The sequence below is a fragment of the Notamacropus eugenii genome, chromosome 5, assembly GCF_028372415.1.
Source record: "Notamacropus eugenii isolate mMacEug1 chromosome 5, mMacEug1.pri_v2, whole genome shotgun sequence".
In the NCBI taxonomy this organism is placed as follows: Eukaryota; Metazoa; Chordata; class Mammalia; order Diprotodontia; family Macropodidae; genus Notamacropus; species Notamacropus eugenii.
This window is the reverse complement of record NC_092876.1, coordinates 54757377-54783464: the sequence shown is the minus strand read 5'-3', so window position 1 is coordinate 54783464 and position 26088 is coordinate 54757377. Positions and strand designations below refer to the sequence as shown.

Genomic DNA, 26088 nt, shown 5'->3' with positions numbered 1-26088 from the left:
TAGGGAAGAATAACAACTTGTGAAACAAAGATGTAATCCCAACAAACTATAAATTTAGTTATTAACCTCTTTGCTTTGTTTAAGCTGGAATAGTATTCCAGTACAGTTTTTCTAGTAAAAGGTAATAACTTGTGAGCTATCTTGTCTTATGGTTAAAAAAGCAAATGGACTAATCTGGATAACAGGACTGAGAGATTTGGAAAGATAAATTAAGTTCTGTCTGAAACTATGAAAGGTAGATAAGATTTGGGAATAAATATGGGTTATCCAAACCCCTCTTGCTCCTAGATAGTTGTTTTGGATACTTTTGTGTCAGTTTCAGATGGTTTAAAGAGGGAGGAAGTATTTTATCTGAGGGATACCAGCCAATATTTATTTGCTATATAAGACTGGGACTGAAATTTACTATCGTTTGAAGTTCTGATTACAGGAATAGTTGTCTAAGTTATCATAAAGCCAATTGACATGTGCTGCAGGCTAATGGTGGATGCTTGGAAAGGTTTTGAAGATGACCTTGGACATGGCCTAGGTAGGATCTTCCTAACTTCATTTCCCAAATGTGCTATTTCCTTTCTGAAAAAGGAAATTCCCCACCTGATTACCTCTAAGCCCTGCTTTCAGCACCTGGTAACCTCATGATTACATGTCAGATAGTGGCTTATTCCTGGAATCAACCAGAACTAAGGAGATTCTTTCCTTCTGTTAACATTGTCCCTCTTTTTCTTTTATAGCAAATCTTTGTAATTAAGAAGTTCTGTAAGTATAATACTAAGTCTATCAAATAATAAATGGAAACTGGAACATCTCTGAGTTGTTATTCTGGGGTGCAGGAATGAATAGCTTACAACTTTAACCTATATTCCTGGCCAAATAAATAAATATAATATAGAGATAACATTGAGGAAATGATTAGATGAGGTAATAAGACAAAGATGTAATATGATAGATGTCTAATTAAATAGAGTAGCAAATTTTGAGGAAAAAATATGCAAATGTGTATGATTGACTTCTAAAATTTGTCATGCTTTTGATAATAAGATCTCAAATTTGGATTTTTGCATAAAATTTGTACAGAATAGTAGTAAAAGTAAGTGAAATGATTTCTTCTCTGTTAAAATATCTGTCCAATAATTTAAAAGGCAGATGAGTTCATTTTATAGTTGAACCCTCACATTTTAAAAGATTCTTACTCCAGGTGCAAGATTTAGAAAAAGACAGAAACAGCAAATAATGTGAACTGAAATTTTCTGAAATTTAAAAAAAAAAATGGAGAACAAATTTTAAGTAGTTGTACTAATTTATATTGTCAGAAGTATCTGGGAACTTCTAGATTTGAACGAGAAAGGCAGAATTCTCTTTTTTAACTATCCCAAGAATAAAACCTATTGTCAAAGAAAAGATATTTAGGTATCAGATAACTACATAAGAAATCTGGGATTCAAAGTTTTGTTTAAGTGAAAATTAAGAATGGATTACTGGGATACAAGGAACTTAATATTAATTAACTTTGAAATAACAATTGCATTGATTTGTATGGTTCATGTTTAATTTTCTTGTTTATATTGGTGACGTAAATCTCCCTTTCAAAACTAGTCTATTGTGAGCCATCTAAGTTTTAATCTGTAACTGACTTAATGTAAAAATACAATTTGTGAACCGTAAAAAACTTCATTGTGTTGTTTGAACCTAGCCCTGCATGGCTGGGAAATTGAACTATTGCTAAGTGCCTTTAGCCATGTTAACTATGTTGTATTGTTTCATCTCAATTATCAAATCATGTTTTCTGGGAGACCCTGTCAAGTTTTCTATATAGACTCTTGGATCCATCTGTCACCTCCATTGCCCCTGATTCTGAGTGGACCATGCCCTCCAATTTTGAAGAGGATGCCAATCTGAAGAAGATGCCATCAGACACAGACAGCTTTCCCAAGAGTCTGGACCAGACTTGCATGAAGAGTAACTCTCACACTACTGCTTATTTAGAGGTTTTTTTCATATCTTTGTTGGTCTACAGGCGAAGCCTTTGGCTTGCCTTTGACCAAAAGGAGGGAATGATAATGTTTAATATAAAATTTTGGAATAACCTCTTTGTTCTCTCTGAAGCAAACTCAGAGAATGCCTCTTCTTATGTCAACAAAAGCCAGCCAGGGCTGACTTAACATTCCTTAAGAGACCTTTAACCTAAGACACTATCCTGAATAATGGGACGTTTTCCATATCTTAATATTTGTAGACATATACTATGTTATGGCATGTTAATGGTAAAGAAAACACAGACATCTTGGGTCGTAATTTCTATGTGAAACTTTGTCAAACTCTGTCTTTGTATTTACAACCTATGCAATTAAGAAATTCCTTTTTAATGGTCTAGTTAATCACTTATGGAGACCATAAATCTGAAGGACATAGAACACTTCTTTGTCCTAAACAGATTTAAGGCTGCCCAATTCTTTGTATCAGGAGCCAGAACATTTCTAGCTCCATAATGCATTATGTTACCATTTTCTTTAATTGGGAATTGATCAATTAATTAATTAAATTATAAAATGTATGCATTTAGCCTGTTGCCTTTTCTTTAACCAAGTTTTCAGGTCAACACCTATCACCACTAGACCCTCTCCCTCAACTCAATCAGTCAAAGGAGCCTTCTACTTGTTTCTTGTATATAATGGCTGTACCCAATGTTCCATCTCTTGGCTCTGTGATGTTGCATTATTAAGCCTGGAATGCACCCTCTCTTCCTGTCTTCCCATCATAAAATTTTTCCTTCTCTTATAGCACAGTTTAAGGGAAATCTGATTCCCTTTCTTGAGCTCCCTTTCTCCTCCCCCCACCCAATGGTTAGGGCTCTCCCCTTGACATTTATTATTATTTAATCGGTATTTATTTTGAATATTCTAAGTACTTGTCTATCTGTGTTCAAATTGTAGGCCCTCGGAAATTATTAGCACCCTGAAGGCAGGAACTATTTTGGTTTTTGTCTTGGTATCCTTAGTGCATACAATAGGTACTTAATATGTGCTTATTGAATAGCTCATATGACTCTAATGCTTTAAGATTTTCATTTTCTACAGTGTTTGGGAGGTATCCCTGCAGGTGTGATCATCTTTTTCCTGATAATGAAACTGAGGTGAGAAGAGATTGGTCACTCAGCTAGGGTCAGAAACAGGTCTCAAACCCAGGCCTTTTGACCCTTCCACCTTCCAGGCTTCTACTAAGCCTACAGAGGAGAGAGATCCTGGGATGGAGGTCCCTCGAGGCCCCATATTGGTCATAATTTGCCCTGCTTTTGTCGAGGCAGCTAGGTGCATAGAGTGATAGACATGGGAGTCAGGAAGACTCGTGTTTGAATCCTGCCTCAATCTTACTGTGTGACCTTGTCAAGTCACTTACCCTATCTTGGCCTGTTTTCTCACCTGTAAAATGAGAGTGAAAAGAGCTCCCACCTTCCAGGGGTGTTGTAAACTCCTTCAGGGTAGAGACTGTCTTTTGCTGTTTTTTGTATCTCCAGGGCTTAGCACAGTGCCTGGCATACAGTGAGCCCTTAATAAGTATTACTTGAAATGAGACGATGGATGTAAAGTGGTTGGAGAACCTTAGTGTGCTATATAAATGCTGGCGATTATTATCAATGCAGTGTGGGACCTGGATGGAGGGTGGAAGTACAGAACTAGCCTGGTGCAGCTGTCTGGTTGTGGTTCTATGTCTTTCCACCCGGTGGCAGCAGTGCCTAATTAAATGCCAGGGTCTTTGTTAGACCCAGGCTTCCCTCCACAGGGCCATTTCCTGTGCTAGTCAAAGAGCTCAAGGTGGTCCCTTCTAATACTCAGTTTGTGGGGGCTTAGGGGAGAAGTGCTTTTGGGAGGAGTCAATTAAGGATCCATGAGCACTGATGGGGAGGGATTGGGTCAAAGAAAGACTTTCATAGGGTACTGAAAGCCAGGCAGGGTTTGGACTTTGGAAGCCAAAGATACTTATCTGTATATGACTTGTCCTGGCCATTTTCTGTGGTCTTGCCCAGGCCTAGAAGCCTCTCTCTGACTCTTCTCTGCCCTGGATCAAGATTAACCCCTTCCAAGCAGCTTTCTGAAATTGCCCCCTAGCCCACTGTACATTTCGTTAGCATTTCTGACCATCCAGGAAATGAAATAGTGTGAATCTTATAAAAACAATGGTGATTTTATATCTTTGAGCCTGTTTCCTCATTTGCATAATAAGGGGGTTGAATTAATTTAGTAATTTTTAAAGTTGACCTTTGCTGGACTCTTGATCTGGGCAGGGTTTTTTGCTTTGGAAGTTATTTTTAATTTTTTAAAAAGTTATTTAACATGTAGTGGGTTTTTTATTTTTAGATGATTTTTAGATGTTTTAACTTCTAATATGGTAAACCTCACTACATATAGCCCACATAAACAATAGCTCTTTGGTGTCCTCAGTAATTCTTAATAGCGTTACAAGAACATGACGTCGGGGAGATGATGACATGACTTGCAACTGAATTGGATCTGAGTAAGGGAGAGCAGTGCAAAGTCACCAGCCTCACTTTAAGGCCAGTTAGAAGGTGCAGTGGATAGAGCACTGGGCCTGTTGTCAGGAAGACTCATCTTCCTGAGTTCAGATCTGGCCTCAGGCACTTATTAGCTGTGTGACCCTGGGCAAGTCACTTAACCCTGTTTGCCTCAGTTTCCTTATCTGTAAAATGAGCTGGAGAAGGAAATGGCAAACCACTCCAGTATCTCTGCCAAGAAAACCCCCAATGAGGTCATGAAGAGTCAGACTTGTAATGTGTAATGAGACCCTGAGACCAAAAACTTGGAGGATGGCTGAGTTAGATGATCTAACATAAGGTTCCTGTAGCTGACATTGTGTTCTTAGAACTCTCCCAGGTCTTCCATTTGATATTCTAAAGTCCCTAACTATTCTGACATATTTCCTCAGCTCCCTCTCAGCACTGACATTCTCATTCTAAAATTTTATATGTCCTCAAGTCCCTAACTGCTCTGATATATTTTCTAAGTGTCCTCTCAGCTCTGACATTCTCATTTTAAGATTTTATTTCTCTGAATCCACACACTATAGACTGGCTACAGGAGGCTAGGTAGGGGACTCTGACCACCCTGCCCTTTGTGACTTCAACTCTTTTTCCAACACTAATAAATGTCTGGTCTCTGGGAACCCTTGTTCCCCTATTGTACAGTACAGCCCCCAAGCACCAAGGACACCACACACATAAAAATATAGAATGGTTTTTATCGTATTTTAGTTAAAAAAAATAACTGTTCCACTGAATGAAGTAGTTTTTTTTTTTAAAGGGGGAAAAACAAATTCAAAAGCAAAAAAAAAAAATTATAGTCATCTGTACAAAGACTTCCGCTAAGGAAACACCACCGGGATCCCCGGTTCCTGCTTCATTAGTATCTCTGATTTCTGCAAATTATTTATACCAAAATAAAACCTCTGAAAGTTCAACAGTGAGCTTTGTATGATCTTCTGAGAGTTACTAAAATAAAGGGTATTGAGTGTAGAAAGCGGTGACATCGTCCCGAGAGACACAGAGAGGTTGCATAATTTCAGTGGCGCAGTAGTGGGCTGGTTTGTCTGTTTCGGCTAGGCGACTGACGACCCGTCACAGCATTAAGAAATCACATTGACAGAAAACACAACAACATTCAGGAAGCAAGGCCACCACTGGTTGTCGCTCAGGCCATGAGGTTTGGGGGGAATCACAGAGGAATCAGGCCAGGGGTTCTCATGCTTTCCTAGCCTGGTGTACACAATGAGGCTTGTCTCAATCACTAAAATCAACCTGCTGGCAAGACAGTGAATATAATGTCCAGTTGGACACTGCACCACACATTTATGTGAACGGAGGGACAGACGAATGAACAGGTGGAGGGGTCTGAACTGTGAAAGGAGAAAGGGCAGAACCCAGGGGCTGAAGCCGACCCTTTGGCTCATCAATGTCACAGTGCATGCAAATACACCTAAAAGCACTTTTTGGATGCTGCCTGGAGAATTGGGATATATTTTCTCTCCCTTCTTTGGGGACTGGTCCATTCCTCCTGATCTCAATCCCCTTCCCCCATGCATTTCCCTCACCCCAGCCCAAACTTCCCCTGGTTTGTTTATTAAGCCTTCCAGAATTCTTGTTCCCCACCGAGACCCTTGAGAGCTGGGTGTTTCTGCCCCACTGTGCCCACCTGTGCCCTTAGACATCCCATAAGATGACTTCCTGGTAGAAAGTGGACCCAGTGAGGTAGCCTGATACAGCTGCTCTCCTACCTTCCTCAACCTAGGCTGGATACAAGAGCCTGGGATGCTCGGTGTCTGTAACTTGGTTTGAACCACCACCATGGAGCTTCAAAGCTGTTTTGCCAGATCTGGGGGTAAAGAATGGAGTCTTTTCAAGAAATCCTGGGGAGACATTGGGCAAGTGACAGCTTTCCCTGGGCTTCAGTTTCCCCATCTGTAAATGGGGGGGGGGGTTGTGTGTCTGACTGGATGCCCTCTGAAGTCCCTTCCAGCTTTGGAGCATTGATCTTATGTTTCACCTATCTAGTTAGTCTGCCTTCTCTGATCTCTGACCTCTTGGTGAATGATTGCTAAGTCTTTTTCCCTCTTACATTTAAGAGATGGTAACTGGCCTCAGAGCAGGGGGCTGATGATCTTTGTGAACCCTGAGAGTCCCATGTGGGGCTGGCAGAGTTGGCAAGGGTTGGAGAAGGAATAGCAAAATGAGGGCAAAGGAGGAAGAAAGAGGGTGGGAGAATAGAGAAAGGAGGGGAAGTCTGTGCCCACACCTGGTCTAAAAGGGTGTGTTCTTAAGGGACTGTTCCCTGACTGGTAAAGCCCATGCACTGGGAGCTGCAGGGGAGTCCTGAGGGCCTAGGAGACTGGAAGGCAGGACTAGCATCCCAAGGGGGTTTCCTGGAGTGGGCAGAGCTCAGAGGTGAGAATGCCGGTGGTAATGGCTGTATCTGTTAGGGGATCATGGGAAGAGCTAACAGGCAGGACTTGGGAGGTTGGGTTGAGGCCCAGGTGGGCTCATCATTCACAGGCAACAGCTCTTAGAATTGGTCCATTCAACCATGAGCTACTTGGCCTATCCTTGAGAGCGTTCCTTGGAGCCTCCGGTGGGGCAACGGCATGGAAGGGGTGGCCAGGCCGTGCCCTGCTGCCTCTGGGCTCACTGCTTGAAAGCTGACTGCAGCTCCTTGAAGGCTGCTTTTCTCTGCTTCTGCTCCTCTGCCTGTCGTTTCCGTTCCTCCTGCTCGGCCTTAATCTCTTCCTCAAACTTGCTGGAGACATTGATTGCTTGGACCTAGAAGTGAACCAGGTGATCAGGGAGGCAAGGTTTGGGCCAGTAGGAAAAAAAGAAGGGGAAGGTTTGTGGGGATGACCCTGCAGCCTTCCCACCCTCTACATTCCCCTTCCTCTTTGCTCTTTTTATCTCTGTCCTCCTTCCTGTTTTCCAGTTCCTCTTATGGGTTGTATTAGAATATAATTCTGAAGGCACAGTTTGTCTTGTTTGTTTGCATTTAGTATTTAGCACAGTGCTAAACATAATAAGCACTATTCATCTAACTCTGTCTTTATCTGTCTAACCTTCTGCCTAACTCTCTCTCCATTCATCCTTCTGCCTATCTAGTTCATCCATCCATCCATCCATCCATCCATCCGTCCGTCCGTCCATCCATCTGTCCATCCATCCATCTGTCCATCCATCCATCCATCCATCCAGCTTATCCATTCATCTATCTATCTATCCATCCATCTATCTATCTATCTATCTATCTATCTATCTATCTATCTATCTATCTATCTATCTATCTATCTATCTATCTATCTATCTATCTATCTATCTATCTACCTACCTGTCTGTCTATCTGTCTGTCTATCTAGTTTATCCATTCATCTATGTACTTATCTATGTATCCATGCTTCTATCAATCTATGTATCCATCCTTCTGTCTTTCTACTTTTCTTACTGCCTGTGAATCTAATTATCTATCTCTCCATCCATTTGTCTACTATCTATATATGCATCACTGGTCAGTTTCTATCACATACAGAGGAAAGAATACTAGATTTGGAATCAGAAGAGATCTGGGTTCAAACCCCAGCTCCGACATTTAGCTAACTGTGTGACCCTGGGAGAGTGACATTACTTTCCTGGACTTGGTTTCCCCATCTGTAAAATGGTAATACTACTATCCAGGTCTGACCATGTAATGTCTTCCTATCACCTCCAGGAGCAAATACAAAATACTGTTTGACCTTCAAAGCTTTTTCTAATCTAGCTGCCTCCTACCATTCCCCAATCTATGCTCTGAGACCCAGTGATGCTGGCCTCTCCGCTTCTTCTCCTGCTTGGCTCAGGCCCTTTCCCTGGCTCTTGCCCATGGCTGAAATGCTCTCCCTCCTTATCTCTGCCTCCCAGGTTCCCTGGCTTCCTTCAAGTCCCAGCTCAATGCCTGTCTTCTAGAAGAAGCCTTTCTCAACCCCTCTTTTGGTGCCTTCCCACTTTTAATTATTTCCTATTAATTTCTTGTTTTCCTCCATTCCATTGTAAGTTCCTTGAGGGCAGGAGCTGTCTTTTGCTTTTCTTTGTATCATCAATGCCTGGCACATAGTAGGTGCTTACTGACTGATGGACTTACACTGCCTAAATCACAGGGTTGTTGTAAGGAAAGGGCTTTATAAACCTTATATAGACACCCTCTGGGCATATGGTGGCAAGCATCAGCTAAGAGTTTGCTCTCCTCTCTCTCCCATCAACTCTTTTGGAAGGCTTCATGAATGAGAGTAGGGGGGATGCTTGCTTTTTTTTTTTTTACCTGGTACTGTTACTCTGCCTCCCATTGGGTTTGGAGCCCCCTGAGGCATGGTACAGACTTCTTATAGCATTGGGTCATTCAAAACAACAAAGTTTAGACCTTCCCACCTATGTTCCCCTTTGGTGTCTGGAGTGGGAGGATAGAGTTGTGAATAGTCCCTTATAGGTTCCTAACTTAGTCTGTGAAACACTTTCCTCATCACAGCCCTGGAAGACAGGTAATGAAATACTACTATCACACTCATTTATAAATGGGAAAACCTGAAGTTTAGAAATGAAATGACTTGACTAGGGTCTCACAGCTCATAAGTATCAGAGCTGGAAATCCAATCCTGGGCTTCTGACTCTAGAGTCCAATGCTCTCTCCACCAGACCACACTGCCTTCTATCCTACTTATTACCCCTGGAAGGGGCCCCTCATTTTAGAGAGAAGGAAACTGAGGCTTTGAGGGAACATGTGATTTTCTAAAGGTCATAAAACTAGCAAATCATACAACCTTGATTTGGACTCAGGGAAACTGATTCCAAAGAAAGTCCTCTTTCCATGACAATGAGTGGGACTTATGGAGGGGGGACAAAAGTATGTTTTTGTGAGTGTTTGCAGTGAGGGAGTCAGCAAAGGGTGATGGAAGTGGAGAAACTGAGGAAGGAATTCATTTAGTTGTGATGGAAGCCAAGGGAGAAGAGAGGGAAGAGATGACAGAGAGGGTAGATGGCTTGGCATGGTGGGCCTAAAATTAGGGACTTTCAGTGGCCTCTGTCTCATGGCAGAGTTTCTGATGCCTCAGTGGGGAAGGGGGCAGCCAACCCAGGAGAGAAAACTCCACAGAGGCCACAGTTCCATGAAGGAAGCTGCCACAGCTCTGCTGGGAGCATCAAGCTTCGAAAACCCTTCTGTTTTCCTTACTTTGGCCTCAAAAAAGTTCTTGGCTCCTTTAACACCTTCTGTTGAGACATCAATTTCAGAGCGCTGGGCGAGAACATGAAGTCCACTGTCTTCCTGCAGCTCCCCTGCTGCTGATTTCCGGAAAATCAGGAGAAACTGTAAGGAAAGAAGAAAGTTCAGGCTATAAGGAAGCCTCAGATCCTGGGGCTGCAGTCCCACACCCACAGCCCACCCTCTTTAGCTCAGGGATCCTCAAACAGGGAAAAACCATCATGTCTGAAGCTGGAACTCCCTGGAGTCTGTGAATCTCTCTCAGGGGAGAAGGATGGCTCCCTACACAGGACCTCTATGGACCTGGGGCCTGGGCCCTGCTGGGTCACTAACTTAACTATGTGACTCTGAACAAGACACTGATATCCAAATCTCAGTTTCCACACTCATCAAATGAGAGTTTCCCCACTTGTAAAATGTCTGACATTCTCTTTCCTAAGGTCCTTCTCAACTCTCATAGCCTATGTTCTAAGGCCCCTCCCAGTGTTGACATTTCCTGTTCTGAGAGCCCTCTCAGCTCTGACATTCTGTTTTCTAAGGACCCTCCCAGCTCTGTCATTCTGTGTTCTAAGGACCCTCCCAGCTCTGTCATTCAGTGTTCTAAGAACCCTCCCAGCTCTGACCTTCTATGTTCTAAGGGCCCTCTGAGCTCTGACATTCCCTGTTTTAGAGGAGCTTCCAGCTCTGAATTCCAGGTTCACAGGGTCATAGATCTAGAGCTAGAAGAGACCTTAGAAGTCATCTAACGCAACCTTCTCATTTGACACAGCAGAACTCTGAGGTCCAGGGAAGTTAACTAGTTTATTCTCCGAAGGGTCACATGGCTAAGTATGTGAGGTGGGACTTGAACCCAAGTCTTCTCCACTTTTAGCAATGTATTTACTACAGGTACTTGGTCATCATTTAGTTTAATCCTATCACTTTGCAGATAAGGAAACAGTCCCAGAGAAGTACAGGGATTTGCGAAGGTCACATTGCTACTAAATGACTGAGGCTAGATTTGAATGCAGGTCCTGAGACTCCTTAGCCAGGGCTTTCCACTGTCCCATGATGCCACTCTTGTTCATATACAATATATCTCTACCCTGCTTCTCACCCCCTGAACTCAATAAAGTGTAAGCTCTTTGTTTTTATAGACCTGGCACAAATCCCCCTACAAACAGCAGGTACTTAATACATGTTTGTTTAATTTAAGTGAAGGAATTATTCTCATGTATCTGAGCCTTGTCTTCCCAAAAAGACTGTAAGAAACATGAGGTCAGGGAGGGTATTTTACATATCGTTGTATTCTCCCACAGTACCCAGGGTTGGGCACATACACAGTAGGTGCTCAGTAAATACCTGTTCAATGAATGAATAAATGAATTGAAACACCTAAATGCTCATGTCTGGATATTGCATTCTGCATAGAGGGAGAATATTAAAATTCTGATTTAACAGATCACCCAGTCCATGACAAGCTTACCATCCACTAGGAAGCTTACAATCTAATCAAGGAACCTAAAACAAGATGTTTCTCAAGCTCTATGGAGCCTACAGAGTCAGCTAAGTTTATCAGTCCATTTTATTGGTGAGTAAGCTGAGGCCAAGGGTCAGGGTACCCTCTCCCACAGCTTCATTATGTGACCCCTGCTTCTGGTGAACCAAAGCTAGCCATCGTTATGCCATGAGGGCAGAGGCCCAAGCACTGGGAGGTCCCTACGTCCTGACTTTGAAAGAAGGCTCTGCTCTTCCTCAATGCCAATGACAGACACAGCTGGCTGCCCACCCACCTCCCGGAAGCTCAGCTTGTTGTCAAGATCTTCATCTACTTCTTTAATCATGTTTTTTAGACCCAGATGTGTCTGAGGGGCTTCGAGCTTCTCCATCATCAGCTTCAGTTCCATCAGGTCAATGAAGCCGTCTCGGCCAGCGTCATACCTGGAGGTGAGAACAGCAGAGGGGGAGTGAGAACAACTCCATTGGCTAATGCTCTTAACCAGGTGCTGGTCAGCTAATCATAGGACCTCTGTGGATTAGGGCAAACACTGGAGACAATGTCCACCCTGAACATCAAAAATATTACACAAGTAACATGAGCTGAGAGCTGGGAGGGCCCTTAGAACACAGGATGTCAGAGCTGGGAGGGCCCTTGGAACCCAGGATGTCAGAGCTGGGAGGGCCCTTGGAACCCAGGATGTCAGAGCTGGGAGGGCCCTTGGAACACAGGATGTCAGAAGGAGAATAGGATGTCACAGCGGAGAGGAATCATAGAATAGGATGTCAAAACTGTCACAACATTAGAACATAGAATAATGGAGCTTGGAGGGACTTTAGAACATGGAATACCAGAGCTAGAAAGTGCCTTAAAGCAATCAAGAATATTAGAACTGAAAAAGTTCTGAGAACGCAGAATTGAGAACACAGAGTGTCAGAGCTGGAAGGAACTTGGAGATCATCAGATCCAATCTCCTCACTGTACAGACAAGCAAACAGAATTCAGGCACTTGAGAATTAATTTCCTGAGGTCAACAACAAAGGTGTTCTGACAGTCAGCCCACCTTCCATGACAGTCCACAGTCTCTAAGCTAAGGAGACAAGAGAACTGACCTTGAAGATAAGAGGGGAGGGGCAGTTTATGAGGAGGAGGGATGAAGATCCCAGAGTCCTGGGGACCCACCCAGTGTCCATCTCCTTTCCCAGGATTCTCAGCAATTCCTTACCTGGCCCATTTCCAGTACAATCCCCATACCTGTACAGGGCCCTACTTTCTAGCCTCTGCTGATAGAATGATCCCACCAGAAAGATGCTATGTCCCTCTTGCAGAATGTAAGATCCTTGAGGCAGGAGATGTTCTGTTTCTGTCTTTGTATCCCTAGTCTCCAGCCCGGCACCTGGCACATAGTAGGGGTACAATAATAGGGTCTACAAGACTGCTGAACTAATGTGAACACTGCCAGTGTTGGGCAGATCAATTCTTTTCTGCTGAAATAATAATTCTTTCTGCAGGCTAAGTCCCCCTTCTTCCAATCGGTACCACAGCTGCTCCATAGAAGCTGGTCCCTGCCGCTCTGCTCCAGAAGGGAAGGCGTATTTAGGGCACTCTCTGCTGGTGATCTCCCAAAAGGCATTTGGGAAACAGACACTCCTCAGAAGAGGCCAACCTCTCAGGTTTCCACGACCCTTCCTGCAGCTGTGCTGGGGTTATGAGCAGGGGCCAACAAGGGCACATTACATAGTGGGTAGGGACACAGGCTGGCTAAGATGTACAGAGGCCTCTTGCTTATCAGGCAGGCAAACCCCTCCCAGGGCTAGGGCTGGGCAAATGATAATAGCTGCTATTCTGGAAAAGCTTGGGGGCTTCAGCAAGGGGAACTTCCAGGCATGGGGAGATAGGACACTTTGTACACTTGCTACCATAGATAGGATGCAGGCAGTTGGAGTAGCCCAACAGTTATAGAATGAAGGACATAGGATGTCAGAGCTGAGAGGGCCCTTAGGACACAGAATGCCAGGGATAGAAGTGCCCTAAAAGACCAACTAGACCAAATTCCGTCATAGTACAGAGTAGGAATCTGAGGTTCATGGAGCCTGAAGGAACTGACCCAAGGAGCAGCTGATTTTATTCCTGGACATCCAGCCCTCTGCTCTGGCTGCTGAGTGATTTCCTGGGTGAGCTATTTGGAGTGAGTTGGGGAGGAATGCGGGCAGGGGGCCAGCCTGTTGTAAATCAGGGGCCACTCCCTTAAACTCTCTAACTGTGCCTCCATTTGGCAGACAGAGCAAGCTTGTGTAGATACTTCTGTCTATCAGCAAGTGGGTGTAAGAGAAAGAATATGGACTTAGAGTCAAGGATCTGAGTTTGAACCTTCTCCTTCTTGCCATCTGGATGGCCCTTCTCCCCCTCTGGATGTGTTTCCTAACCTTTAAAGTCACTTTTGGCAACAAGTACTGTAATCCCAAGTGGAAGGGCAGGGGCAAGGTTTCTATAAAGTCGATATCACCTCTCAAATCGATCATCTGAAGAGGCCTTGGAATAGGGCAGAGAATTCATCACTGAAGTAGGGGTACATCACCAAGGCCTTAGATATCTGGAGAGGAGAGAGACAGAGAGAGGAGACAGAGAAGGGCTTCCTGCAGGGGGTAGTGGGTGATAGGAGCTGCTGAGGAAGCAAAATGTGAACACATCTCTATGAGCAGATCTGCTGGAGGGATGGGAGAGAGGATGTGGTAAAGGGTGTTAGAAGGTTCTAAGACTTAAGCTGGTCAGAAAACCAGAAGTTCTGAGGGTCTATTCCTCATTGGCCTCCCAGTCTCTCTAGAAGTCTATGTTTAGAAGAGGAAATGCCAGAAATAACTAAACTACTGGGGGAGGCAATTTGGTAAGAATGAAACTGGCAGAGATGGACAACCTTGAGCAAATCATATGACTTCTGAGAGCCTCAGTTTCCTCATCTGTAAAATGAGGGGACCAGACTAGATGATGTGTCATATCCCTTCTAATTCTATATTCAATGGGCTTAAAGAGCTCTTCCAGGTCATTTCTCTGCCTCAGTGAAGGACAATTCTGAAATCACCCAGTCCACTGTCTATTTATCTTGTCCTTAAACACTCTCAGGGCAGGCAAGACACACAGGGGGAGTGAGACCAGACGATCTCTAAACCTAAGCTGATATTCTCATTTCTACAGTCCCTTCTTGTCCTAGAATTCTTTGTTCTAGTTCCCTCCCAGCTCTGACATCCTGTGTTCTAAGGGCTCTCCCAGCTCTGACATTCTGTGTTCTAAGGGCCCTCCCAGTTCTGACATCCTGCGTTCTATGTTCACTTTAAGTACGAATTGGAGGGGGGAGAGAATAAGCATTTATATAGTGCCTACTATGTGCCACTAAGCATTTTACAACGATTATCTCTATATGAATGTTGTGTGATTCTGTGACTCTGGGACCACAAGAGCACCATTTCATTAGCTGCTCTGGAGCAGGGTCCAGAGGAGGGAATACGGGCCACTTGGATCACTGAAGTCTCTGCAGGTCTCCTGCCAGGGCCAGCCGTAAGCAGCTCAAAGTCAATAAGCTTCGAATCAATTGCTCTGTGGTTTCACTCTAAGTCCCCAAGGGCCCTGCCCACAGGTCGAACGGCCTGACAGACATGATTAGAGAACAGAAAATCTTGGAGCAGGCCACAGATGGGCCAGCGATGCCAACAGCAGGGGCTGCCAGCGAAATCGATCTTTTATGTGCCTGAAAACCAGGAGATGGAGTGGGAGGCTGGCCCCTTAAAGCCCAGCAGAGCTAAAGGTGGCACAGATTTTTATGACCAGCCAATGTCAGAAGGCCAAAGCTTGTATTTGTGTCCCTTGTTTATAGCTCAGTGTTTTGCACTTAGTAGGTACTCAAGAATTGTTTGGAGAACTGAATGGAGCCGGAAGCTTCCACCGGAAGCCGGTGAAGAATGTGCAGGAGTCAGAGGACAAAGGCTGAGATCCTCCATGTGACACCCTCTGGTACTTCTTTCATCAGTAAAACAGGAAGGTTCAGTTAGGTGACCTAAGGTCCCTTCTGACTTTAAAAGCCATGATCCTATCATGTGGATCATATGGCTGGAACCTTGGCTTGGGTCTTGAATCTAACATTAGCTATGTGACTCTTAAGTTACAGCCTCAAGCCTCTTATTGGTAAAATGCAGATGATACTTTGTAACTCACAGGATGATTGTAACAGACAACAGAGTATCAACTCTTTTCAGAAAGCAATTGTTTCATTTTTATCTTTACATGCTCACTGCCTACAATGCTTAGCCCCGAAGAGGTGCTTAATATCTATTGAATGAACTAGAATGGTTGTGTAAAACTTTGAGCACTAGAGAAATGTGAGCTGTGAGTTGTTCATCACCAGAAGAGACTGTCTGTTCTCATCAGCCCCAGGGCAGCTAAGTGGTGCCATATTGCACAGAGAGCTGAATCTGGAGTTAGGAAGACTCATTCTTCCTGAGTTCAAATCCAGCCTCAGACTGTGTCACCCTGGGGCAAGTCACTTCACCCTCTTTGCCTCAGTTTCCTCATGTATAAAATGAGCTAGAGAAGGAAATGGCAAACTGCTCCAGTATCTCTGCCAAGAAAACCCCAAATGAGGTTCAAAGATTTGGACACAACTGAAAAACAGTAATTGGTATGCTATGAGTCCATGGCTGAGCTAGGGTTGGACTGCCCCTGAGATCTGTGGGGTCTATGCCCAGGGTAACACCGAGGAGACTTGGATCCATCTCAGGCAGAGGGAGAAAAGAGCAGTGGGTCTGAGTCTATGGACCCTCTACCCTAAGATCTGGCCTGTGATGGGTCAGAGGTCCCCAGTGGCCACTGACTCCTTTTTTCTCTGGGCTCCTTAGGCTCTCATTTCCTTTCCCTCAGTCCAAGCTAGTGCCTTCTGGGGATAACCAAGCTCTCCCTCCCAGTTCTCTGAGTCTCTGCTCAGCAGGATGACTTCTGCCAGCCCAAACGTCAGCAAGCAGCAATTCTGAAGGCGCGAACACAGCTGGCTTCTTGACAAGCCATTTCAAACACTTGCTCATCTGGGAGAAGCAGCAAGTTCTTTTTCACCCCCATGTTCTGCCTCTGACTCCAGTCAATCCTGTACCTTCCCAGTAAGAGGGAGGGAAAAGGGAGCTGGGATAGCTGGGGAACCAGGGGCAGATTAGTTGCGGGGGGGAAAAAGAGGGGAGGAGTGGAAATGCAGATGATAAGCCTTCCCAAGGTAGTTTAAGGCACTGTATTTGTACTGTAGTTTCAGAGATGGTTTCATTCCATTCTGTTCCCCAGCTCTCCAGAGAGGTGGGTGACTTGGTCATATGTGGCTCGATAACTTTCTTCATGTGACTGGAAGTTGAATATCTGAGAATCTCAGAGCCAGGAGAGTGCTTAGAGCACAGAATGTCAGAGCTGGGAGGGCCTTTAGAACAGGGAATGTTAGAGCTGGGAGGACCCTTAGAACAAGGAACGTCAGAGCTGGGAGGGCCCTTGGAACAGGATGTCAGAGCTGTGAGGACCCTTAGAACACAGAATTTTGGGGTTGGAAGGGACCTAGGCAAACCCTTTCATTTTCAAGATGAGGAAACTGATGCCCAGCATAAGGAAATGACCTTTCCAACGTCATACACAGAAACCTCTGGCAAGGTTTTCTCATTTCTCCTGGTTCTTTCTTCCCATCCCCCTCCTACTCCAGTGAAGGGATTGGAGGCTCATTCACTTGTAGAGAGGGGGAAGGCGGAGACATGGGGGCCCTCAACACTGCCTGTTTGATGGGCCAATCCATCCCTGGTCTTGCTTGGCAACAGAGCATCCAGGATTGAGGCTCAGCACCTTTATCAATTGCTAAGAGCCTGGAGACCCTGGCATCATGCCTAGATTCCTGCCTGCCTCTCTCTGAATAGCTCATCTAGGGAAAGACTCAGCAGCTGCAGAGGCCCGGATGCCCACTGACAAAATCAATCCCTTCCCCCCTGGCCCCTGTTGGAACTGCTCACACATGGCACATGTATCCTTTCCATTCAGGCGAAGTCCCCTCCTCCTCCCTCTCCCCTCCCACACAACTTCTCCATACATGCTGTTTGCACTGAGGTCCCAGGCGGAGGGGTGTGTGTGTTTCGGAGGGGTGCTCAGGGGCCCAGGGCTGCTTGGCTGTGGAAGGCTGGTGGCTTTAGCAAGGAGATAAGGTTTATTTTCCACCTGCTATAACCATTCTCTCCATTGGGGTTGGCCTCCTGAGTTTGTGACTCACTCACATCCCGTGACTTGGAGCCTTCCCTCTCCTTCCACCCTGGCCCAAGGCTAGGTTCACCTTACAGCTAGTAATGCCCTTGCAAAACTCAAGGTTCTCCCATACCACTTCCCAGATGGAGAAAACTGAGGCCCCGTGGTGAATTGGCTATGGTTACAGGAAAGTCTGTCCCTTAATATAACATCATAACTGGAAAGATAAAATTATTATCTTTATTATTATCTACTGGAATAGTAGAAATTCAGAGTTGGGTCTAGAATTCTTCCCACCATTCATTCATTCATCCACTCAACAAGAATTTACTGAGGTCCTACTATGTTTCAAGCACAGTGCTGGGTGCTATAGATAGAAAGACAAAAAAGAAACAGCCTCCATCCTTAAGGACTAGCATTCAGAGGCAGAAAGATTCCCCAGCAGTGAACATACCTATTCCTACCCCCCACCCCCACAGCAGGACTCATGTGGGGATTGCCCAATCACTCACCACTTCCTCTAAGTCAGCTACATTGGATGAATTTTGATATCAGATCTGTCACTGAATCAGTCAGGGCAGGGTGGGGGAAAGTTTTTATAACTTCCTGGGGACATACTGGTGAGTCACAGACTCAGTCTCAGAGCTCCAAGGGACTTAAGGGCATACTTATTGCAACCTCTACCTGTATAATAATCACCTCTACAAAGGGCACTTGCTCTGGAATCAGGAAGACCTGGGTTCAAATTCTTCCACAGATACTCACTAGCTGTGTGACCTGGTACAGGTCACTTAACCTCTGCCTCAAGTTTCCTGTAAAATGAGGGAGGTTGGTCCTTCGTAGCTGATACCTGAAATGAGTCTATTTCATCTTTGACTGAATGCCTCCAAAGGGAGGGAAACCAATCACCTTCAAAAGCAGTTTATTCCACTTTGGACAGCCCTTATTATCAGGAAGTTTCTGTAGTTTTTCCTTATGTTAAACTGAAATTTGCTTCTCTGCATCCTTCCCTTATCCTTCCTCTTACCCCCCAATACTCCTGAATCTACCCTTTGGGACCAAGAGGCAAAAATCTGATTCCTAGTCCATTAGACAGTTCATCGAATATTTGAAGAGACCTGTCAGGTCCTTCGCCAAGTATTGTTCTCTTTTCCAGGGTCAACATCCCCAGTTCCTTCACTTAATGCTTGTAGGACAGAACCTCAAGGCCCTTCACCATCCTGCTCACCTTTCTCTGGATGTGCTCCAATTTATCAACGTCACTACTACAATGTGACATCCGGAACTGAACATGATACTTAGTATGAGGTCTGAGAAAGGAAGAAGAGAGCGGACATCTCGCCCTCTGTGTTCTGTACACTTTGTCCTCCTATTGGTGGAGCCTGATATTACTGGTGATTCAGATGAGCACAAGAGGGATCAGTGGCCCAGGCAGAGATGTCAGTCAATTGGCCAAGTTCAGGGTCAGGGCCAGGGTTCTTAGATTTAGCTCTGGCTTAGCCCTGTCACTCACTGATATATGTGGGTGTGTTTGGGGAGAGAACAACATCTCTCTCTTGCAGTCCCTTCAATTTTCTTCTCCCAGCTTGTTCTCCCTTCTTTTGTGGCTATGGTCACAAGGATAGGTCAGGGCTGAGACAAAGGTATGTTCAGGGTGGCCACATGCATGAGCTAAGCACTGGGGGTAAGGCTAGCTGAAGCCTTTTAAAATATGTGCAAGAAAGGATGTCTACATAGCACAGCGGATAGAGCACCAGCCCTCAAATCAGGAGGACTTGAGTTCAAATACGGCCTCTGACACTTTCCAGTTGTGTGACCCTGGCCAAGTCCTTTAACTCTGATTGTCTCCAAGAAAAAAAACAGAGTAATGTGTTTGAGGATGATTTCTGAGCCCTCCATCATTGTGTTGGAAGTAATTTAAGAAAGAAACAAGGAATAATAAGGTGAGTTCTATATACTACTCTGGTCAGACCCTAAAATAAAGCCAGTAAGGAAAAAAATGGCCTTGGAGTTGGAACCTACTTTTTATGGTTTCCAGATCACATGTGTGATGCTGGGAAAAGTCTCTTAGCTTCTTTCCCAGTCTTGATTTTCTACATCACTCCCTAGACCTGCAGTTAGAGCTCAAAGGGGCCTCAGAAGACTCCTAGGCCAACCTCCTTCATTTTACAGAGAAGGCTAAAAGAAGTCAAGTGACTTGTCCAGGATCACACAGCTAGGAAGTATTTAAGGCTAAATTTGAACTCCGTTCTTCCTGACTCCAGGCCTAGTGCCCCCTAGCTGTCAACTTCACGGGTTAAGTATCAGGGCTAGGCCCAAGTACACAGTTCCATGAGGGCTCAGGGATATCTGGTTGTGCCTGGATGTTGGGGAACTGTCTGTTCTCTCATTTGATGAGTTCCTTGTGCTGCGAGGGGCTGGCCTGTGCTAAGCAAGCAAACGGCCACATGGCCTGACTTCCTTGAGCTGGGGCAGGCCCCCAAGAAACCACTTCCTCTTCCCCTGCTGCAGGAGAGTTGTGGCTTTAGAAATTCAGGCCCAGACTTGCTGGACCCTGCCCTGTAAGGCCTTGGAACTAGCAAGGGGGGAGGGGAAAGAGGCTTGTTTTTACTATGGGATCTAAGAGCAATCATTCCACAATTCTGGGCCTCAGTTTCCTCAGCTCTAAAATGAGAATTGGACTAGATGATCTCTAAGGTGTTCCCCAGCTTGAATTATCCCCTCAACTTCAGTCCAGTTCTTATAGTCTGTGTTCTAAGGTCTCTTTCAGCTCTGGCATTGTGTGTACTGAGCTTCTTTCTAGCTTTGACTTTTTTATATTTTAGGTTCTTCCAGTTCTGCCAGTCTGTGTTCTAAGGGCCCTCCCAGCTCTGACACCCTATGTTCTAAGGGTCCTCCCAGCTCTGACATCCTGTGTTCTAAGGGCCCTCCCAGCTCTGACATCCTGTGTTCTAAGGGCCCTCCCAGGAGCTGACATTCTATGGTCTGAGGGTCTTCCAGTTCTGGCCTCCCATAATGCCATTCGTTATATAACAAAAAATGGAGAAGAGCACCAGGCCACAAGAAACAAGCAGGAGGGAAAAGAGGAAGGTAGAAAACAGGGCCAGAACCACAGGTCTGGCCAGCCCAGGAGACAAGGCTGAAGTCAAATAAAGGTGGATATGGCAGAGGCAGAGGTCAAAAGATGTGAATGCACTGAGAGCAGGAGAAAATCTCCTGCACCCACTGGAGAGATGAGGAAAGACCTTCCTTTCTTAGAGCCCACCTCAGCTGGAAGCGCTCAGTTGTGCGCGCGCACGCGCACACACGCACGCGCACGCACACACACACACACACACACACACACACACACACACACACACACACCCCTTCTACAGACACTCCAGCAGAATTTAATTCATTATCTGCTCCACACAAAGGTTCTCCTGGTTTTGTGCTATGGGCCACAGAAGGTATTTGGGGAGGTGATGGGAGATGGGAGATGGCTGATACCGTCCGAAGGGTGCTGAACTACTGTGGCCTTAGGAACTCTGACCCTTCCTCTTGCCTCTGATGATGCTCTTCTAGAGAAGTTATACTGTTAACTTTTTACATGACTCCCGGAAGAGTTATCGCTGTCCTTAATCCCCATGGGCTGGTTGGGGGCCCATGCAGCATTGACTGCTCCAATGGAGGGAGAGACACACGCAGGGAATGTCCATAATATCCCACTGCTTCCCCAAGGAAGACCTTGTTTGGGTAGAGAAAAAAAGATGGCCCCTAGGAAAATATGGAGAAGTTTGAAGACTAAAAGGCGCTGGGCAGAAGGGGAAGAATGGGGGAAGGAGGAGCACAGGACAGTGGGATGAAACCATCCCATGGGACATGCCTGGGTTCAGATCCCAACTCTGATATTTACCTTGGCTAGCTAGATGACTCTGGGCCTCAGTTTCCTCAGAGACAATGATACTTGCATTTCCTAGCCCACAGGGGTACACTGGACTTAAAACCAGCTGCAAAACCCCAAAGTAGCACTATAGAATGGGAACTATTCATAATAAGAGGTGGTATGGGGCTGAGGAAGCTACCTGAAAGGGGCAGCTACAACTGGGCTGGTCATCTACTGAGTGATGGCAGGGACCTCAAGAGCTTGTGAAAGGAAAGAAGGCTTGGCTAGAGAAAAGGGAAGGGGATTAGTTGGCCACCAAAGGGCCAGGGACAGATGTAGGGTTGGGTTGAGATAAGAAAGTGGGACACTGGCCTCTGACCGCAAATCCAGGGGCAGAATTACACACTTGCCACTGCTGGTCTCACTTTACACCATTCAGGGCCCTACCTGAATGGGTTGAGGGACCCCAGACACTCTAGGGGAGGGGTGTCGAGCCTCCAGACACTCTAGGGGAGGGGTGTCGACCCTCCAGATTCCACCTTTTCCCTTCTTCTAGGCCAAGCTCATTTCTCTTATCAGAGGAGAGTTATAAGGGAAAACCTGGATAATTCATAAACAGGGTAGGAAGATGGAAGAAAGTGATTTTGAGATGAAATAGAGAGGTCAAGAGGTTTCCAAAAGCTCTTTCCATCCCATTATGGCCTTGTGAAATCGATCACCTCAGGAAAAATCAGGTGACAGACAATAGGAGGCTGTCTGGCATGGCCCAGGGGAGGAGGAAAATTTTCCAAAAGGAGACAATCTAGGGGTTCTCTTGATTTGTCTACCCTGAACTAACAAGGCAGATCTGCCTGGGGAAAGGCCCCTATGTATCAGAAGAGACAGAACTGAGAGGTCTTTAAAAAAGAGAATGTGTGAGCTAGGGAAGAAGGGGCTAGGGGGACATGTAGAACAGAGACTGTCAGAGCTGGGAGGGAGTTCAGTCTTACTTCCTTATTGAAAAGATGAGACTGAGCCCCAGAAGGTGGTAGACTTACATTTCCTACCTCTAAAACTTGTTCTCATCCCCTCAAATTAGGGAGCTGAGGGTGTGGTGCAGGTTGAGGGGGCTGGATCTTTTCCGTCCTGGGTGGAGTCAGTGGAAGGAATTGGAGAGTATTCGAACTGGGTCCTGGGAGCTCACTGGGCCCCCTGGCACAGCAGCCTGGGCCTCAGTGTCAGGAGCAGAATGGGGTTTTGTCTTTAGCAGGAGCTGGTTGGTTGCTGCTCAACAGCCTGGGGACGGCTGGTCTGGGGCTGGCACAGTAGAGCCTTGTTCCCTTGAATACTAAACCTGCTTGTGCCAGAGCCCAAGATGAGTCTGTGGCTGATTCCCTAGAAGGCCCCGGCTCCAAACATTTCCTCCCCCAACTGGGGACCCTGCAGGGCCTGTCAATTCCACCCAGCTGGAGACTGGGGAAGTTTCCATTCTATTGCAATTATGTCCTGTAGATGGGGGCTTTCTAGATGGAGATATAAAGGTTGGAAGTTTCCTGGGGGGTGTGGGGGGGTGTCCTTCAGGGTCAGAACAGGAAGGGAAGGGCAGAAAGGGAGGAACTTTGGAAAGATTTAGGTCAGGGCTTTGTGGCATTGGTTGTAGGACTTGAAATGGGGCAAATTAGCTGTGAAGCTGTAAGGGATCATGGGAGCATAGCATTTAGAGTGGAAAGAGGACCTTGGAGTTCATCTAGACCCCCCTCATCTTACAGAGAAGGCTGAGATCCAGAGACTTGTCCAAGGTCAAGGTGGGCAACACCGTATGACTCAGGTCCTTTGACAACTCTAAACCCAGGGCACTATTTAGGGACATGGAATCAGACAACCAAAGGTCTGTAGACTCCTGGGAAATGCTTCTTGAACTCTCAGGGGAAACCTGAGAGAAGGGGTAGCCATAGATTCTATATATTCTAATAGAGGTCTGGGCAGAAAAAGTTTGGGAATCATTCCCCTGGTGGGCAGCTAGGTGGCACAGTAGATAGACTGTTATACCTGGAGTCAGGAAGATTGTATTTTCCTTAGTTCAAATCTGGCCTCAATACTTATTAGCAAGTCATTTTACTCTATTTGCCTCAGTTTTCTCTTTTGTAAAGTGAGCTGGAGGAGTAAATGGCATACCACTCCTATATCTTTGCCAAGAAAATTCCAAATGGGTTCACGAAGAGTCAGACATGACTGAAAAGCTCTCACCAGTCCCCTCCCTGACTCCTAATCCCCAAATTCACCCAATGGAAAACACACACATGCACTCATCTTTCCTGCCACCATGGAACCTTAAGGATAGGGAAAGCTGGGTTCAATAGCTCCTGAAGGTCCTCTAAGTCTTAGTTTACCTTGAAACTATCTTCTGAGACTAGGGGGGAGAAGAGGAAGAAACTTATCCTAGAGAGATTCCTAAGGCTGGAATGAGATCAAACTCTTTTCTTCTAGTCTGGGGCTGAATCCTGGGATCATAGGATTTAGAGCTGAAAGAGGATCTTAGCAATCATCTGGATCAGACCTTCTTACTTTACAGTGTCCCACCAGAAGGCCAATGACTTGCCCAAGGTCACAAAGCACTAGCTTAATCAAAGGTGGGGCTGGGATTTGAAAGCAGGTCCCAGAGGAAAGATAAGTTGTCCAAGGTCAACCAGTTAGGATACATGTAGCTTTGAAGTGACAGGTTCCCCACCCCTGAGATAGGTATTGGCAAAGCCAGGGTTCTGAGGTCTCCAACTCAATGTGGGCAGAGCCAGGTCTCTGGTGCTCCTACTATACCACACAGTCTCATTGTGGAGTCAAAGTTTCAGTATCAGGAGAGAAAAGCAGAAGAGACAAGTTACAAAATTGGGGAGTGGGGGTGGGAGAGCTGGAGGAAGAATATTTGCAGAACCAGAACAGAATCCAGTCCTGTTGTTACTGTGAGTCTGGATTTCTGACCAGGCTGGCAGCTAACTAACAGAGACAGTCTCTCGGATGGGCTGCCCCCATCCTGCTCCTGGCACAGAGACAGTGTCAACCTCACTGCAGCACTTCCTTGAGCTGACCATACTCAGAGCCTAGATTGGAGGCTCTTAGCCTCCGAGTTACTCAAATTCCTCTCTAACAACCCCCCCCCCCCTTCCTTCCTGAGATCTCTCCCCCCACTCCACCCCAAGATTTCTGGGCCACAGTTCAATCATCGGAGCCATTCCATCATTTGGAGTCAACGTTCCTGGAAGCCATTTGCCCTTCTCATCCCCAGGGCCCATGGGGACAGCCTCTAGCCAGGACCTCCTCCAGCAGGCTTTACTATTCCCTGGGAACTTTCTTTGGCTTTAGCCTGTTTTTCTAAAAGTCTCAGTAGCCAAGGCCTGAACAAGGGATAGGGGAGAGTAGGAGAAAGGTAGCTAAGGGGATGGGATACAGCCAGGGCAAGAGATTTGAGCCGAAGGGGTCTCAGCCTTTACTATCCCGAGAGAGGGGTCTTGGGTGTTATCCTCACGTAAAAAGCAAGGACTAGGGTCTGGAGATAGGACTGAGGAATCATATCCTAGAGAGGGTTTAGACTAGAGAATGGGGCCAGTTCATTCCAGAGCCCAGGAGGAAGGTTTCTATGTTTTAGAACTGCAGGGATAGATGTGCCTGGAAATGGGGTTGGGGGGGGAGGGTGCGGCGCATATAGAATGGCCACAGAACTGCAGAGTTTGAAGGCACGGTTTGGGGGGTGGGGGATGAGAAAGAAATTGAGGACCTTGAGGAAGCCTGGGCCTCAGTTTCTCTATTTGTAAAAGAAAAGGCCTGGACTAGATGACCCTAAGGGGGCTTCAAGTTTTGATCCTATGATCCTAAGAAGGCCTGGGGGGTGGGGGGAGAAGACACCTGATCCCGGCGCGTGAGTTGGAGGAGAGGGGTAGTGGGGCCAAGGGACACACTCACTGCTTAAACATCTTCTCCATGTCCTTGATCTGCTTCCTGGAGAACTCCTTAAACTCGGTGTAGGGGTTGAAGACCCTCCGGCTGGGGGACATGGGCTCGCCGATGCCCTGGTTGAGGTCCGCGCGCCGCTGTAGCTTGGCGCTGAGCTCGCAGTCCGCGCTGGCCAGCGGATCCCCGAGTTCGTCGGGCCCTGCCCCGGCCGCGGCCCCATTGAGCCCGGGCTGCGGCAGCTGCTCCTGCCCCGGCTCGTGATCAGAGCCCTCTCCGCCGTCCTCGATCTGCAGCCGCCGGTTCAGCTTGGTGGCCAGCTCGTCGGTGGCCATTGTGGCCGGGGGTCTGGCCGCGCCGCGCCGCGCTACGCTGCTGGGCTGGGCACGGCTGGGCTGGGCACGGCTGGCTGGCGCTGCGGCTGCTGCGCTGGGCACGGCTGCGCGGGCGGCTGCTGCGCGGCGCGGAGCTGCTCTCTCTGCTGCGCTGCGGGACTGGCCGCTCCGCTCCGCCGCGGGCTCGCTCGCTAGCTCGCAGGCTCTCCCGCTCGTTCACTCCGACTCCCGCTCCGCTCCCTAGCCTCTTCCTCTTCCTGACTCTCCCCCGAGCCAAGCACCGCCTCTTAAGGTGGGACTTGGGGCTGCGCAGCGAGCCGGCGCCCCCCGCCCCATTCCTCCCTCTTCCCCGCCCCACCGAGGTGGCTGCTCGGGAGGGTCGCTAGGAGGGATGCTTTCTGTATTTAAATAGCTATCATTTATTTATTCCGTGGCCGCGCTGAGGTTTCGAGGGCGCTGACCTCCCTG

The 26088-nt window shown here is 46.5% G+C and overlaps 1 protein-coding gene across 1 annotated transcript; it reads right to left on the bottom strand.

The window, feature by feature from the left end:
- Positions 1–5230: 5230 nt before the first annotated feature.
- EFHD2 (EF-hand domain family member D2) lies at positions 5231–25835 on the bottom strand. The gene is made up of 4 exons (XM_072608951.1): positions 25298–25835; positions 11546–11693; positions 9744–9878; positions 5231–7321 (listed from the first exon to the last, which is right to left on the bottom strand). Exons 1-4 carry the CDS (start codon positions 25618–25620, stop codon positions 7187–7189), a joined length of 741 nt encoding a protein of 246 aa, XP_072465052.1. The 5' UTR covers positions 25621–25835; the 3' UTR covers positions 5231–7186.
- Between the last annotated feature and the right edge of the window lie 253 nt (positions 25836–26088).

Coding starts and splice junctions, on each gene's coding strand:
- EFHD2 (XM_072608951.1), bottom strand. CDS start 25,620: ATGGCCACCGACGAGCTGGCCACCAAGCTGAACCGGCGGCTGCAGATC. Junction 11,694..25,297: donor ATGGAGAAGATGTTTAAGCA/GTGAGTGTGTCC, acceptor TCTCACCTCCAG/GTATGACGCTGGCCGAGACG. Junction 7,322..9,743: donor AGAACTTTTTTGAGGCCAAA/GTAAGGAAAACA, acceptor GTTCACTTCTAG/GTCCAAGCAATCAATGTCTC.